The 17,117-nt window shown below is 48.9% G+C and overlaps 1 protein-coding gene across 2 annotated transcripts in view; it reads right to left on the reverse strand.

Moving 5' to 3' along the window:
• Positions 1-3,397: 3,397 nt before the first annotated feature.
• Positions 3,398-17,117, reverse strand: part of CA14 (carbonic anhydrase 14) — a 31,048-nt gene continuing 17,328 nt past the window's right edge. For both annotated transcript variants that reach the window (XM_033135868.1, XM_033135869.1), the window contains 9 exons: positions 15,348-15,527; positions 14,000-14,142; positions 11,019-11,114; positions 10,792-10,858; positions 9,744-9,901; positions 8,412-8,538; positions 5,197-5,217; positions 3,939-4,075; positions 3,398-3,660 (listed from right to left, as the gene is read on the reverse strand). In XM_033135868.1, the coding sequence (XP_032991759.1) occupies positions 3,987-4,075; positions 5,197-5,217; positions 8,412-8,538; positions 9,744-9,901; positions 10,792-10,858; positions 11,019-11,114; positions 14,000-14,142; positions 15,348-15,527 (881 nt within the window). In that variant the 3' untranslated portion in view covers positions 3,398-3,660; positions 3,939-3,986. The remainder of the gene's footprint in view (positions 3,661-3,938; positions 4,076-5,196; positions 5,218-8,411; positions 8,539-9,743; positions 9,902-10,791; positions 10,859-11,018; positions 11,115-13,999; positions 14,143-15,347; positions 15,528-17,117) is intronic.

The following is a 17,117-nucleotide window of genomic DNA, read 5'->3' on the forward strand; positions in this document are numbered from 1 at the left end:
GAGTCTAGGGCTTGCCAATCAGAAGGTTGGCGGTTCGAATCCCCGCGACAGGGTGAGCTCCCATTGTTCGGTCCCTGCTCCTGCCCACCTAGCAGTTCAAAAGCACGTAAAAGTGCAAGTAGATAAATAGGTACTGCTCCGGTGGGAAGGTAAACGGCGTTTCCGTGCGCTGCTCTGGTTCGCCAGAAGCGGCTTAGTCATGCTGGCCATATGACCCGGAAGCTGTCTGCAGACAAACACCGGCTCCCTTGGCCTATAGAGTGAGATGAGTGCTGCAACCCCAGTGTTGTCCGCGACTGGACCTAATGGTCAGGGGTACCTTTACCTTCCTAACGCCTAGTGGGAATCTCAGTTCTTGCTGTTAGAGTTCATCAGTTTGGGTCCTGCCCTCGGGAACAGCAGGAAACAAACTTGCTCCATCTTCCACAGGGCAGAAGGAAGAGGGCCAAGGGGAGTTTTCCTCCCCTAACCCACAGCAAAAGCCCAGAGATACCCCCCACCTCGCAGACCGAGGGATCCTCTTTGCAAGGAAGGCTGGTGGTTTTAAAATGCCCACCTCTCAGAGGCCTCTGGCTATTTTTGGCAGGGAATGCAGGGACCGGCTGATCCTGTGTTGGCAACACTCGGATGCACACACACACACCACCGCCACAAACTGCATTCTGCTCCCAGGTCTCGGCTGGTGTGGAATGTCGCGGAATCCCTAATCGCGGTTCCCATGTCAACACGCAAATAAGGAATTGCAGGGAGGGGGGGTTCTGTTTGGCCATCCTCTGTACAATCTGTAGGCATGCTCTATTTCGAGGTTGGAATCCTAACGTCATAGCATTGGAGAACTGAAGAGTTGGGAGGGACCCCCAAGAGCCATCTAGTCCCAACCTCCAACTCAGATGGCAGAGCGGCCCCGGGTTCAATCCCCAATGGCGTCACCAGGCAGGGCTGCGAGAGAGAGAGACCCCTGCCTGAAAACTGGAGAACCACCACTGCCAGTCACTGTGTAGAGTCTATAGTGTAAGTTTATGCTGCACTTGATGGGCCAGGACTCCGATTTGGTACAGGGCAGCTTCCTGCTTGAATCAGTCCAGAACCATGAGGACTAGACACTCGCATTGTTTTCAATGGGAGGGCTGTATCTCAGTGGTAGAGCATCTGCTTTGCGTGCAGAAGGCCCCAGGTTCTGACCCTTTACCCGAAACCCTGGAAAGCCAACTGCTGCCAGTCAGTGTTGACAAGTACTAAGATGGACCCTGACGGCCTGATTCAGCATATGGTGTTGCCCTGTGGCCTGTTGGCTTGGGAATTACAGAAACCATCTCCTCTGTGCTTCGTGGCTTCTCCCCCACCCAACCCCACATTTTAAAGAGATTATGAAACAGCTTATTATGAACCAGGCGGAGGGCCTTCTCGGTGGTGGCGCCCACCCTGTGGAACACCCTCCCATCAGATGTCAAGGAAATAAACAACTATCTGGCTTTTAGAATCCAAAGCAGTATGCAGTCATTGGGGCAAAAAAGGGGGAGGGACTTTTATTTCTTTCATAAAGTGGTTAGATGGAAACGATCTGCTCAAAAGGAGGCTCAGTCTACATTTGCTTGCAACTCTGGCTCCAGGAGGAAATACAGGGTGTGGATGTTTTAAATCCATGAAAATAACAAGAGTGTATCTGATTGTGATTGATTTATTTTTAAGGGGAGGGGGGGACACCCGGGTGCAAAGAAATCGTAAACTGTACAAACCCAAAACTCTTTGTACATCTGTTCCTTGTTATTTGTCAAACCTAGAAGGCTGTAACAACCTTTTTTCTTTATAAACAACCTGCATTTTTCTCCCTTCTTATCAGCCTTGCTCTCAAGATGTTGACCCTGTAAACTTCCTCAACTCGTCATTTGCGCTGGCCGATGGAAGCCAGAGTACATTATCCGGAGGGCATCTGCCCGAGAGAAAGGCACCATAAATTCCTGCTCTCTGGGCAGAACAAAGCAGAGGTGGGGGGGCCTTTAGCGATCCAGGTGTTGCTGAACTACAGGTGAAACTCGAAAAATTAGAATATCGTGGGAAAGGTTCATTTCTTTCAGTAATTCAACTTAAAAGTTGAAACTAATGTATGAGATAGACTCATGACAGGCAAAGCAAGATATGTCAAGCCTTTTGTTGTTGTTCAGTCGTGTCCGACTCTTCGTGACCCCATGGACCAGAGCACGCCAGGCACCCCTATCCTCCACTGCCTCCCGCAGTTTGGCCAAACTCATGCCAGTTGCTTCGAGAACCCTGTCCAACAATCTCATCCTCTGTCGTCCCCTTCTCCTTGTGCCCTCCATCTTTCCCAACATCAGGGTCTTTTCCAGGGAGTCTTCTCTTCTCATGAGGTGGCCAAAGTACTGGAGCCTCAGCTTCAGGATCTGTCCTTCCAGTGAGCACTCAGGGCTGATTTCTTTAAGGATGGATAAGTTTGATCTTTTTTGCAGTCCATGGGACTCTCAAGAGTCTCCTCCAGCACCATAATTCAAAAGTATCAATTCTTCAGCGATCAGTCTTCTTTATGATCCAGCTCTCACTTCCATACATTACTACTGGGAAAACCATAGCTTTAACTATACGGACCTTTGTCGGCAAGGTGATGTCTCTGCTTTTTAAGATGTCAAGCCTTTATTTGTTATAATTGTGATGATTATGGTGTACAGCTGATGAGAACCCCAAATTAACAATTTCAACTTTGGGGTTTTCATCAGCTGTGCGCCATAATCATCACAATTATAACAAGCAAAGGCTTGGCATATCTGGAATACTGGAATACTGTGTCCAGTTCTGGGCACCACAGTTCAAGAAGGATACTGACAAGCTGGAACGTGTCCAGAAGAGGGCAACCAAAATGGTCAAAGGCCTGGAAATGATGCCTTATGAGGAACGGCTTAGGGAGCTGGGTATGTTTAGCCTGGAGAAGAGAAGGTTAAGGGGTGATATGATAGCCATGTTCAAATATATAAAAGGATGTCATCTAGAGGAGGGTGAAAGGTTGTTTTCTGCTGCTCCAGAGAAGCGGACACGGGGCAATGGATTCAAACTACAAGTAAGAAGATTCCACTTAAACATTAGGAAGAACTTCCTGACAGTGAGAGCTGTTGGACAGTGGAATTTGCTGCCAAGGAGTGTGGTGGAGTCTCCTTCTTTGGAGATCTTTGAGCAGAGGCTTGACAGCCATATGTCAGGAATGCTTTGATGGTGTTTCCTGCTTGGCAGGGAGTTGGACTGGATGGCCCTTGTGGTCTCTTCCAACTCTATGATTCTATATCTCGCTTTGCATCTCATGAGTCTATATATCATATATTAAACTCCAGTAGCTAATGAAAACAATTGCTTACATAAATGGATTTTTCCACAATATTCTAATTTTTCGAGTTTCACCTGTATAACTCCCACCAAGGGAAGGGGGTGGGAGTTGTAGTTCCTCAACATTGGGAGGGCCAAATTTCTGTGGCCTCATCCTCTGCCCTTCCTGGCCCTGCAAAATGTGTAATTTGTGTGTGTGTGTGCCAGGGCAAAGGAGGAGGAGGAGGTTCAGAGGGAGCCTGTCTGCGTCGCAAGTCAAGGCGTCAGTCCAAAACCGCTCGCCGGGAAGAAGAGGTGAAGACGACGCCCTTTTGTTCCTGCATCCGCTTCTCCCTGGTTCATAAGGAGGGAGGGCTAAAGTCAGGGAGGCAGCAAAAATGACATTTTGAGATCCTACAGCAGCTGTGGGGAGCCTGCTCTAAGGCGCTGGCTGAACTACAGTTCCCATTGCCACTTGCTGAGCCTAATGGGAGTCCCCCAGTCCTGACAGGGTCTTCAGAGGCACCACAGCCCTCATCCCAAATCAGCACCCATCTCCTGGGGGGGGGGGAGTCCTGTCTGGGGTACCACTTGGTTTTTTGGCATTAAGTTAACCGGGGGGGGGGGGATACCTCCTGCCGGAAGAAGGAACCAGCACGGCCTCAGTCTGTGTCCGCATCTCACCGTATTCTCTTCGCCACAATCCAGCCGGCGAGGAAAATGCCCAGGCACCCCAAAAGCACCCCGAAAATGATGGCCACAATCTCACCTGGAAGAGGGAGGGAGAGAGGAGAGCCATTCATGTTTCTTTACTGCTGAATATTTTAGACTGTCTCCTACAAACCTCTTAGAGGCCTTTTGTCCTCATAAGTGGTGTATAAATTTTGTTAAATAAATAAAATATAGAGTCCCAAGTTGGTCATGGGGCGGGGGGGGGGGGAATGTGCATAGCTTCCTCACTGAGGACTAGTGCAGTGAAGCAGCTGAAGAGGCTATTTCTTTACATACTTGCTTGAAACTCTGGAGGAGAGGATGGAGGGTGCTGTTCTCTCTCTCTCCTGGAATATAGAAAACTGCCCTTCCTGCCGCCCAGCCACTTAGCTCAGTAGTGTCTGTACTGGCCGGCAGCAACCCTCTGGAGTTTTGGGCAGGAGTCACTCCCAGTCCTAACTGGAGGTGCTGGCGGGGACTGAATCTGGGACCTCCTGGGTGCCAAGTAGCAGGCATTCTAGCACTTTCGCTTAAAAGTCAATACTGTAGTAAATTTCCAGTCCTCGTGGTTCTTTGGAAAGGGCTGGTTTAAATAGGAACAAGGAAGCTGTGTTAAACAGACCCCTCTTGCTCATTATTGTTGGCACTAACCAGCAGGGGGTCTAGCTGGAGATGTTGATGGGACATTAGGCGCGCTCTATCCCTGAGCTTTGGCCCTTTCTTTTTTTTTAAAAAAAAAAAGCAGGATTCTAGTCCTCAAGATTCTGGGAACACAATTCTAATACATGGGCCTCTCCTAACCCTTCCTGGAGATGCCAGAGGTGGGGACTAAACCCAGGGCCTTGTGGATGAACAGCAAATGCTCTTCCACTGAGCCAGGGCTCGTTCTCTGGGATGTTTAAATAAATATTTCCAGTTGTGGCCGCCTCTTCCACCTGCCACCTCGATGACCCCTGCCAGGCTCTGCAGGTTTCGTGACCATCCCCAGGTCCTGCCTGGCTCCCTCCCAGCCCCAAGCTGGCCACAGCCCCTTACCCATCCCCCCTCCATCCCATCATGTCAAGCCACCACCCTCTGCCATTCTTGCAAATTTCACCACCCCGCCGGTAACTTCTCCAGGTGACCCCTCCATAAGAGCAGCTCTGTCCATCCCGCTGAACGAACAAGAGGTCCATGTACCTGCAGAATATCCTGGTGGCCCTGAAAGGTAAGATGAAGGGGATTTTCAGTGTTCTGATTCATTACATTATATAGCTCAGTTGGTAAGAGCATGAGACTCGAGGTCGTGAGTTCCAGCCCCACGTTGGGCAAAAGATTCCTGCGTCGCACAGGGTTGGACAAAGTGACCCTCGCAGTCCCTTCCAACTCTACGATTCTATGATTTTATGAAATTTGCTTGTTTCTAGTCCTCGGGGACCATTGCAAAGTGAAAGTTCCACCCAGTGGTTTCTGGAATTTTGGGGGCACCACTGTTCCACCCCCACCCCCGACACTAGATCCATGAAATCATCCCCCGTCCTCCCTGCTCTACCCTATAAAAAGCATTATTCAGAATAGCAATTTGCACGACCCGCTAAGGGAGATAGTAAGACAGTAAAATTCAGAACAGGAACGATTAATTGCACATTTATTGAAAATCCAGTCAAAACTCTATTTAGTTTGATTAATTCAAAAAGAAGAAGGATGACCTTGGTCCAGGAACACCGGCTTTTCAAAGCCAATAGTCATTTGCACCTCCAACACCTTGCCCCCTGCCCCCCCTTTGCCTCTTAGTGCCCCCTTAAGTAATCCCACCCGGCTAGGGGGAGGTACCGTCCGTTTGGGGAACCAGGGGTTTAACCTCATGTAAGTAAAGCAAGGTAGCAGAAATCGAAATGGACCAGGACACGAATATTCCACGACATTGCAGGGGGTTGGTCTACATTACCCTGGGTCCCTTTCCAGCTATGATTCTGCAACATGAGCCAGTTTAGAAGGCAAAGGATTTTTGGCGAATCACGCCTTGGCCCTTAATCAGGGAAAGTTTATTGCTCTTAACAAACCCAGGACCCATCAACTGTACCCATCCCAACCCTCGCTGTTCATATTCCCTTTGTGGCTGCTGGGCCACTTTTCTCCACTAGAGGGCGGCATCTCCCTACCCGTTTTCCCCACCATTCCTAGTTGGTGACTTTGCCCAGAAAGAGGAAATCATTGCCAGCCTCTCATACAGCTTCTGGAGCCCTCAATTACCAGCTCAGCACATCGAAAATTAACAGATTTGCACAGAAAGAAATGCTATCCCCCTGCTAACTGCTGCAGGTGAAGCTGCTGGGAAAGGCGCAGTCGCACGGCCCCTGTTGAAAAGTTGGCAACCATGATGCACAAGGAAGGGCCGCTATGCCAACTGGTCACTTTATTTATCTATTGTTTCCTTAACGCCTTTGCCCATTCCATCCTCCCATCAGAGTGAAACCTTTGGCTGCCATGTGGAAGACGGAGCGAGCTTCTCTTTGCTCCAGAGGGTAGGACTCGAACCCACGGCTTCAAGTAACAAGAAAGGAGATTCCGACTAAATGTCGGGAAGAACTTTCTGACAGCCAGAGCTGTTCGGCAGTGGAACGGTCTCCCCCGGGAGGCTGCGGACTCTCCTTCCTTGGAGGTTTTTAAGCAGAGGTTTGATGGCCTCCTGTCAGGGATGCTTGAGCTGAGATTCCTGCATTGCAGGGGGGTTGGACTAGATGACCCTTGAGGTCCCTTCCAGCTCTTCGATTCTATGATTCCAATTCCTTTATAGCTTTGTGCGGGCTTTTAAAATTCTTCCTGCTGCTCCATTGTGTGGTTGTACTTTGGAAAGTGAAGGCAGACACTCTCTGCGTACTTAACTATGAAATAAATTGGGAGGGGGCTCAGTGAGGCTTACATCTGAGTAAATAGATTTAGGAGTGGCTTGTGTGTCGCTGGGATTCTCTATGCATACACACACACACTGTAGGGGCTGCTACCCCTCCTTGGGTTGCTCACCAACCCCCTCCCTCCATTTACACCTCCCCAAGGTGGGATTGTGGGGAGGGTTAGTGAGCAACTGGAGGAGAGGCAACAGCCCCTTTGTGTGTGCATCCCCTCCAATATATCCCCTTATTCCTCCACCAGGAAGCTTCTCCCGCGTTTGATCTCCCACACACAAAGGGATATATACACATTGACATTGGCCACCTCGAGCCAATGGCAGTCTCTCTGCCAAACCTACCCCGCAGGGTTGTCATAAGGCAAAAATGTGCAAGGATTCTCAATACATACCCCACTCTCCTTTCATATTTAACTTCTTTACTGCTATTGTTTCTATTGGAGAGAGCCACCAAGGAGTTTTGCATTCCAATAATTTTTTTATACCTATTCCACACCTCGTAAATTGATTTTCTTATTATGTGATTCAGGAATCCTTTACGCACTTTTACTTTACCCTACCATAAATATGCGTGCCATCCATATCTATTGTCATAACCTTCCAAATCTAATAAATCTGTATTCTCCGACAATATCCAATCCCTTAACCAACATAAACAGGACACTTCATAATATAGTCTCAAATCTGACAGAGAGAAACCACCTCTTTTGTATCTGTAAAAAGCTTATATTTTATTCTTGTCCCCCCCCCCCGCCAGATAAATTCAGATAGTACTTTTTGCCATCCTTTTAATTGCCCCACCGAAATAAAATTTTAGCTATAAGCTGCCTGAAGTCCCTGTTTAGGGGGAAAGGCAGGTAATAATAATAATGATGATGATGGAAATTGTGAGGATGACTGGGAACATACCAGAGAGTAAATCCTATTGAATTCAGTGGGACTTAGTTCTGAGTAAAAATGCTCTGGATTGCAGTGTTAGGCTGCCCAGTCTTTACCCAGTTACCTGGGAGTCAGTTCCATTGAATACAGTAAGGCTTCCTTCTGAGTAAACAGTGTAAGCCTCCATTTACAGTAAAGAGTAAACACTCCATGTGTTTCCTTAAAAAATATGCTTGGCTGCCGAAGCATAGCAGTGAAATAATTTAAAGTGGATTGGTGAGATTTTCCTCTGAAATTATAGGGCTTCCTATGCCAGCGTCACCATTTCCTTCGTTTGGTGCAGGGATTTTATTTCCAGGGATAAACAGGACTCCGTTTTTTGTGCCTATGCACACACACACAAACACACAGCACTTTTAATTGTTCTCCTAGAAGTGGAAGGATAGGAAAAAGGGAAAGCGGGACATTCCCGCATCAAATCGGAAACTGGGACAGCTTCTGTAATTCTGGGACTGTCCCTGGGAAAATCTGGACACTTGGAGGGTATCGATATATAGATATACATAGACAGGCAGGCAGGCAGATATGCGTGCTTAAGCAGAATTTTCCTGCACAAGACGGCACTCACCCACGGGAAATGAAGCAAGCACTACTCGGGTGTTCAAGGATTGCGGAGCCCGGAAATTATCCACGAGGAGCTCTGGGTGGGCTTCCCCTTCTGCTGTACTATAGACAGACTTCTGCAGCTTCTCTAGCTGGAAGAGAAGAGGTGAGTAAAGGCAGACCTGAGGCAATCCTGTCTCTGTACTGCGGGAGGAGCAACTCTCCACCTGCGCCCCACCCCCAAAAATCTGCTTGTTTCGCCTCCTGCGATGCCCAACTGCAGAGGAAACATCTGCCAACCTCCTCCAGTTGCCTTCAGGCCAGGCATCATCTTCATCTTCATCATTTCATTTGTATTCCGCCTTTCCATAGTTTCCATAGGACACGGGTGGCGCTGTGGTCTAAACCACAGAGCCTAGGGCTTGCCGATCAGAAGGTCGGCGGTTCGAATCCCCACGACGGGGTGAGCTCCCGTTCCTCGGTCCCAGCTCCTGCCAACCTAGCAGTTCGAAAGCACATCAAAGTGCAAGTAGATAAATAGGTACCACTCCGACGGGAAGGTAAACGGTGTTTCTGGTTCGCCAGAAGTGGCTTAGTCATGCTAGCCACATGACCCGAAAGCTGTACGCCGGATCCCTCGGCCAATAAAGTGAGATGAGTGCCGCAACCCCAGAGTAGCCACAACTGGCCCTAATTGTCAGGGGTCCCCGTCGCGGGGATTTGAACCGCCGACCTTCTGATCAGCAAGCCCTAGGCTCTGTGGTTTAACCCACAGTGCCACCCGTGTCCCAGAGGTTACCTAACCTTAAATCAGATGCACCTTGACTTGGTGAAGGAGGTTTAGGTCAATACTGGAGGCTTGAAACTGGTCTTATAAATGTTATCTGTTCTTCCTGGTTTGATAAATGTTGGCTGTCCAAACCAAGGATTCCCTAAACCTTTGATTTAACTTAATTTTAATTGGTTGTACTGACACGCTCTTCCCGCTCCTCATTTAGTCCCCGCAACCCCTGTGTGGTAGGCCAGGCTGAGAGGCCATGACTGGCCTCAAAGCCACACCCAGAGAGCTTCATGGCTGAGGGGGCGGGATTTGAACCCTGGTCTCCCGGGTCCTAGTCTGGCACTCTCACCACTACGCCGCAATGGCTTGCCTTAGACAAGCTAAAAACTCCTAGGATTCTCTGTGGCAGTGAAATGGGTACAAAACCAAGGGTAAGGTAAGATTCCGGCATTTCAGGGGTCAGACTAGAGGACCGCCGGGCCCCTTTGCAGCTCTTCCCCACTTACCCAGCAATGAACATCGCTCTGGGTTTTCGGGAGTGAGCCTAAGGGTATGTGTGTGTGACGGAGAAGGTACCTGGGCGGCTGAGAGCTGGACGGGCTGGTGGAAGACAGTCCACAGAACGCTCTGGAAGCAAGGCGGGGTGGTCAGAGAGCCATTGTAGCGGAAAAAGTGGCCCAAATGTACCGGCAGGAGGTCACGGACGTTGAATGGGGCAACGGTGGTTTTCTGTTCTGTCCGGGAGATGTGAGCAGAGGAAAGAGAGGAGAATGAAGCTCCCATACGCAACAGGACAGCTTCAGTGGCTGTTAGCTGCAATGTCTGGGCTCCGGGTTCCAGGGTCGGAGGCAGGAATATTTCTGAACCCCAGTTTCTGGAAACCACGGAAGGGGAGGAAGGGCTGCCCTTTGGCTCTGGTCCTGCTTTCAGGCTTCGCATTGGGGCATCTGGTTGGCCACCGTGAGGACAAGAGGCTGGACTAGGTGGGGGGCCCCTCGGGCCTCATCCAGACGCCAGGCTGCTCTTATGCTCTTGTGGAACCTCCAGGTCCAGAGGCAGTCTATCTCGATTCCTAAGTTCTATAGGGCACTTGGGCACTGTGAGAAGAGGATGCTGGGCTAGATCAGAAAGCAGAGCACGAGGCTCCTAGAATCATAGTATTGTAGAGTTGGATGGGACCCCCGAGGGTCATCTAGTCCAACCCACTTCAATGCAGGAACATCAGCTAAAGCATCCATGACAGATGGCCATCCATCCTCTGCTTAAACATGTCCAAGGAAGGAGTTGTGGGTTCAAGCCCCACGTTGGGAAAAATATTCCTGCATTGCAGGGGGTTGGACTAGATGACCCTCATGGTCCTTTTCCAGCTTTACAGTTCTACGGTTCTCTATGTGCCATTGGCCCGATCCAGAGGGGCTTTTCTAATGAAACCTCCAGCTCCAGAAGCAGTCTATCTTCATTCCTAGATGCTTTGGGGTATCTGACCACTGGGCGAATGGGATGCTGGACTAGATGGGTCCTCCTTTTTCAAACGCTGCTCCTTTTCACGTTCCAAATCCCATTTCACACAACACACACACACACACAACCTGCCTGCCCTGATTGGTCAAGAGGAACGATTCACCTGCATACTGGATCTTGTCCAGGAGGTCCAGGATGTGGTCATAGGCAGAGTTCTCCGCATCGCCGGGCTGCCAGACACATTGGAAAATAGAGGAGACCAGACGGGTGAGCTATGGTTATTTCCTTATTTCTGTGGTGCCCTGAGAGGTCCCTGCCCCAGAGAGCATACACAAGCTTCATTTGGGCAGCTTTTCGGGTTCATTGTGGCTTTGCTATTTTAACGCTTACCTCCAGGAAAACGCCCAAGACCGCCAGCCCATCTGGGTGGTGCATTGCCAAGCTCACGTTGCTGTACTTTTCCGAGTTGTAATGGACAACGTGAAGCTGAGAGAGAGAGAGAGAGAGAGAGAGAGAGAGAGAGAGAGAGAGAGAGAGAGAGAGAATCAGGAGATCCAGTGCATGTGGCTTAGCTAAGGGGGCAGAGCACCTGTGATTATTATTTTCATTCTTTCGGGCACTTTTGTGTAAGAAGTAATAGATAAATGTAAAAAAACCCAGCAGCTTCAAAACCTAGTGATGCTCGGGAATCCTAAGAAACAAACAAACAAAATCGGTCCAATTTTTTGAACTCGGGGTTTAGAAACAGGGCAGTTTTGAAACTGGTGCTTAAAATCGGCGCACTTTCGGTGGTCAAAATAGTGAGGATCTGAAATGAGCGCTGAAAATCAGCACAGTTTTTAAACTGGTGGTTAAAATCCGGGGGCTTTTGAAATCAGTGGTTAAAATCAGTGCCGCTTCGACGGTCCAGTCAGCCATCTTGATTTCAAAATGGCATCCAAAAACAGGGGAAGGAAACCTGCTTCTCGGTCTCAGGAACCGTCGTACGAAATTCGGCAATGACATCTTAAAGGTAAAAAAGGTAAAGGGACCCCTGACCATTGGGTCCAGTCATGGACGACTCTGGGGTTGCAGCACTCATCTCGCTCTATAGGCTGAGGGAGCCGGCGTACAGCTTCCGAGTCATGTGGCCAGCATGACAAAGCCGCTTCTGGCAAACCAGAGCGGCGCACGGAAACGCCGTTTACCTTCCCGCCGGAGCGGTACCTATTTATCCACTTGCACTTTGTGCTTTTGAACTGCTAGGTTGGCAGGAGCAGGGACCGAGCAACGGGAGCTCACTCCATCGTGGGGATTCGAACCGCCGACCTTCTGATCTAAGGCTCAGTGGTTTAACCCACGGCGCCACCCGCGTCCTGATGACATCTTAAGGGGCGTCCAAATACACAGCGAAGAAACAACCTTCCAGAATACGTAGCAGGGAAGAAAATTATAAGGATGAGCCGTCGACCCACCCCAGGTGCAAAAATGTCCCACAGCAGCCCTGTTCCCCCCAAGGCGTTCCTGATTTACACAGCCCTCGTGGCGTCTGCTGTGAGCCTTAAGCCAGTTACCCGTCTACTGCTGCCATGGCTGGGTCAGCCCAGGTCTCCTTTAGCGCTTGTTCTGACAAAAGAACTTCAGCCATTTCCCTCCCCTCTTTCTTCCCGCGCTCTTAATTCTCACTGTCCCGGGTTGCCCTCATTAATCCCCCACCGCCCCTCCGTGAACCGGAGGGATCTTAAATCCGGCCAAAGTCCTCCATCTTTCTGGAGCAATTACACAAATTTGCAGAGGTGTCTCCTGTTTCAAGGCCTGAAGCTGCCCAGAGGAGAGGAATGACGCTAAATCTCCTGTGTCATGCTTTTTCGTCGCATGCCACCCGGTTATATTTTCTACGAAAGTGCAGTTTTGTAAAAAATAAAAATAAAAATAAATTAAATGTGGGAGAGGGGGAGGTCAACTTGTCGATTCCAGTGTCCTCCAGCTTCTCATTTTTCCAGTCATAAGTTCAGCTCGCCGCATTAGTTTGAGAATTTATTTTTAAGTTCTTCGTGAAAGTTCACCGGCAAATTTTTAACACAAAACCCTCCTGATTCATACATTTTTAGAGAGAGTCCGTGTGGTTAGCGCGCTGAAGAGACCAGGGCTCCAATCCCTGCTCAGCCAGGAAACTCAGTGGGTGACCTGGAAGGAGGTGGGGTGTGTGTGTATGTGGAAGCAGTCGCTGCCTCTTAGCCTGACATGGTTGTTGAGAGGAATAAATGGGGAGGAGACGTTGTGTGATCTCCTTGAAGTGTGGCCCGCAAGAATAAATAAATCTATATATATATAAATGTTCCCATTGCGTGCGTGCGCGCGCGACACCACCTTGCTCCGTAACCGCTGCACCAAACAGCATCAAATTAGGACAAAGCGTAACATGACCATCGAGGAAGGATCTAGCATAATAAAAATTAAAAAAAACCCACACCTGTCATGCCTAAAATATAGAATAAAGGCCAAAAAAATTGGCACACACATTACGTGTCACCAGCAACAGAACTGAAGACTCCAACAGCATCCAATGGAAAGGCGGATTGCCTGTTGACGTCATCAGACCTGCGCCAAAAAGAAAACCCCGTCCACCATTTTATAACTGCCATCTGTAAGCACCCAAGGACTTTCTGACACAAACTGCTTAGTGGAAATGTGGGAAAAAGACGGAGCAGGAGGCAGGGCAGTTGCGGAAGAGAGGGGGGAGGAAAAAAATGCGGGAGCAAAATAAGCCGAAGGCTGCCTGAGAGGTCGCAGTGAGATAGGCTGGCTCTGAGGGGATTTTGTCGCTGGGGTGCGTAATTTTGGGACTGGTATGGGGGAGAATGCTCTTTTTAATGGCGTAGAGCATGGGGTCAGTTAATTGTGAGGAGGGGGGTCTTTGTGGGGGGTTGCACTTTTACAGTAAAAAAAACCAGAGCAAGGCCCGCAGTAGGCCTCCATAAAGTGGCCAGTGCCCTCACTTAAAATGGCTGCCACAACTTCGCATGATAAACACACACAGTCCCAAGTGATCAATACCACCGGACCGGCCCCTTGCTGACCCCTACTCTACAGGGACAGGGAAGAACGAAAACAGGAGCTTCCAGAATACTTTCAGGGTCAGAATTTTAAAAAGCAAAAAAAATCACAGCAACGCGTGGCCGGGCAGCTAGTATCTGATAAGATGAAATAACTCCATGCAATTTTGCCTAACGCGCTTGCTTCTGCGAAGCCTCCTCGTGTTAAACCTTTTTGCGTGTCATTTCCCCATATATACCGATTTTCATGCGTACTTTAGTATGTGCATTTTCGTACACGTGACTCGGCTGGGGAGAATTTGGAGAAGTGTGAATGTTTTGCTCTGGACTACTTACTTCTGCCGGGAAGGGCCTCCCGTCCACCTTGTGCTCTGACCCTTCGAGGCTCCCCTTCCTACCCCAGTGGAGGTGCAGCTGAACGGCCGTAAAGATCTTGGGCAAACCGTGCAGTCGCATGCTGGGGGGCAGAGACATCTGCACTGCAAGAGAGAGAGGAAGAGAGAGAGAAGCCACAAGGTCCTCAGTCCGGTGGTTGCAAACCCTCCAATACTTCTCCGATGAAAACAGGGACGTCCCATTCCATAATGATAATTCTATTATTTATACCCCACACGTCTTTACTGGGTTGCCCCAGCCATTCTGGGCAGCTTCCAACATATATAAAAACATAAAGGTAAAGGTAAAGAGACCCCTGGCCATTAGGTCCAACTCTGGGGTTGCGGCGCTCATCTCACTTTACTGGCCGAGGGAGCCGGCGTACAGCTTCTGGGTCATGTGACCAGCATGACAAAGCCGCTTCTGGCGAACCAGAGCAGCGCACAGAAATGCCGTTTACCTTCCCACCAGAGCGGTACCTATTTATCTACTTGGACTTTGACGTGTTTTCGAACTGCTAGGTTGGCAGGAGCTGGGACCGAGCAAAGGGAGCTCACCCCGTGGCGGGGATTCGAACCGCCGACCTTCTGATCTCAGGCTCAGTGGTTTAGACCACAGCGCCACCCGTGTCCCGAAATAAAAACATAAGAAAACATTAAACTTTTTTTTTTTTTAACTTCCCTATACAGGATTGCTTTCAGACGGCTTGGGGGTTGGATAACTCCATACCCTCCAACATTTCTCCAAGGAAAATAAGGACATCCTAAGGAAAAGCGGGACATTCCGGGATCAAATCAGAAACCAGGACGGCTTCTCTAAATCAGGGGTGTTCCTGGAAAATAGGGACACTTGGGGGGTCTGTAGTTGGATGGGGAGAAGCACTGCTCCCTGCACCCCTTGATTGCAAGAAGAAACATTCTTATTCGCATGTGCAAAGAGAATGGATCTTGCCCTGGAGTCGCCAGGTGAACAACTGGCCATATTTCGTCGCCACGGTAACGGACCAGCGCCTTCCCTGGTACAGAGGTCGCCATGGCAACGTGGAGGGGAGTCTTCCTGGCAACAGAGATTTTGCAGGCCTGGCTGTAGCCATGGGCCGACCACTCTTCAGCAAGGTGATTATACATGAAAGACATGTGCCAGCTTCTTATATTTTCCTTTTTTTATTTATTGAATCTGGGTCCTGCCTTTCCATCCTGCAGCACACTCTGGCAGGGAGCATTCCCTAACCCTAGGAAAAGAGAAAATCCAGACGGCAGACAGGGTTGGGGAAAGGGGGACTGCCGTTAAGTCCCATAAACAGCCTCACCTGTGTGTCCGTTATTTATCAGGGTGAAGTCATCGCCTCCTGGATTCCGATACCCCGACGTCTCAACCGGAGGCAAGGAAGGGTCGTATTGGACTGTGCCCGTCTCGATATCGATAGGGGACTGAGCTTTCCAGCCACAGTCTGGGTAAGTGTCCGGCCAGTGCTCCTGTCCGTGGGACCCTGAGAAGGAAGAATATAAACGGTGACCACTGAGGCAGCAACGTGCTTGGGGGGAGGAAAGATTCAGGGCAGATAAAAGAGCATCCTTCTTCACACAGCGCATAGTTAAACTATGGAACTCCCTGCCACAGGAGGCAACGATGGCCACCAGTACGCATGGCTTAAAAAAACGGATCAGGCAAATTCATGGGGGGGGGGCAAGCCTATTGATGGTTACTAGCTAGGAATGGCTCTGTTCTGCCTCCACAGTCGGAGGCAGAAATGCTTCTGTGGTTTCTGGATACCACAGGAGAGGAGAATTGGTCTTGTGCTCAACTCCTGCTTGTGGGTTTCGCGAAAGCAGGGCTCTCAACCTTCCTTTCTTTTTTTTGCAATGGGAAACGGCGCTGGAATAAGGGAACTTCCCACAAAAAAAGGGAAAGTTGACAGCTATGCACAAAAGAGGCATCTGTTTGGCCACTGTGAGAACAGGATGGTGGATTAGATGGGCCTTTGGCCTGATCCAGCAGGCTCTTATTCTGTTTTTAGGAGAAATCAGGGGCTGGTAAATGCACAACTTTGAGCCATCTCTCTCTCTTTCTTTCTCTCTCTCTCTCTGAAGAAGTGTGCATGCACACGAAAGCTCATACCAAGAACAAACTTAGTTGGTCTCTAAGGTGCTACTGGAAAAAAAAATTTATTTAATTTTTATTAAGTTTTTCTATTTTACATTTTAGAATCTTCATTTGAACAATCTTCAATGACTTCCCTTTTTCCCTTTCCATGGTTCAGTTTGCATGCCATAGATCCCTGCATAAACTAAACCATTCAGTATTCCATTTTTACATCCATCGAAACTTATTTACACTGTTGAATTTATCTTAATGCTGCCAACGTTTTCAAATATACACAATTTTCACCCATATATTTAATAAACATTTTCCAGTCTTCTTTAAACATAGATTCTTCTTTTCTTATTCTATAAGTTAAGTCTGAAAGCTGCACATATTCCATCAGTTAAAGTTGCCATTCTTCTTTGGTTGGGACCTCGCTCGTTTTTCATTTTGGGGCTAATGAAACACGGGACACAGTAGTGGCATACATAAATAACCTTTTCTGACACCTGGGAATTTCAGTCTGAATTATCCCCAACAAAAAAGACTCCGGTTTTTGTTTTTGTTGTTGTTGTTGTTTGGAAAAAGTACTTTTAAACATTTTTTTCGATTCATTATGGATCATTTCCCAATACCCTTTTACAAGTCCACCACATATGATAGAACTCAGCCTTATTGCATCTCCAGCATTTAACTAATTCAGCCCTATACATTTTAGCAAATCTAAAGGTAAAGGCAAAGGTACCCCTCACCGTTAGGTCCAGTTGTGGATGACTGGGGTTGCGGCGCTCATCTCATTCTATAGGCCGAGGGAGCCGACGTTTGTCCGCAGACAGCTTCCGGGTCATGTGGCCAGCATGACAAAGCCGCTTCTGGCAAAACCAGAGCAGTGCACAGAAATGCCGTTTACCTTCCCACTGGAGCGGTACCTACTTTGACGTGCTTTCAAACTGCTAGGTTGGCAGGAGCTCGGACCGAGCAACGGGAGCTCACCCCA

This window comes from Lacerta agilis, chromosome 17 (assembly GCF_009819535.1).
Source record: "Lacerta agilis isolate rLacAgi1 chromosome 17, rLacAgi1.pri, whole genome shotgun sequence".
NCBI classification, from domain to species: Eukaryota; Metazoa; Chordata; class Lepidosauria; order Squamata; family Lacertidae; genus Lacerta; species Lacerta agilis.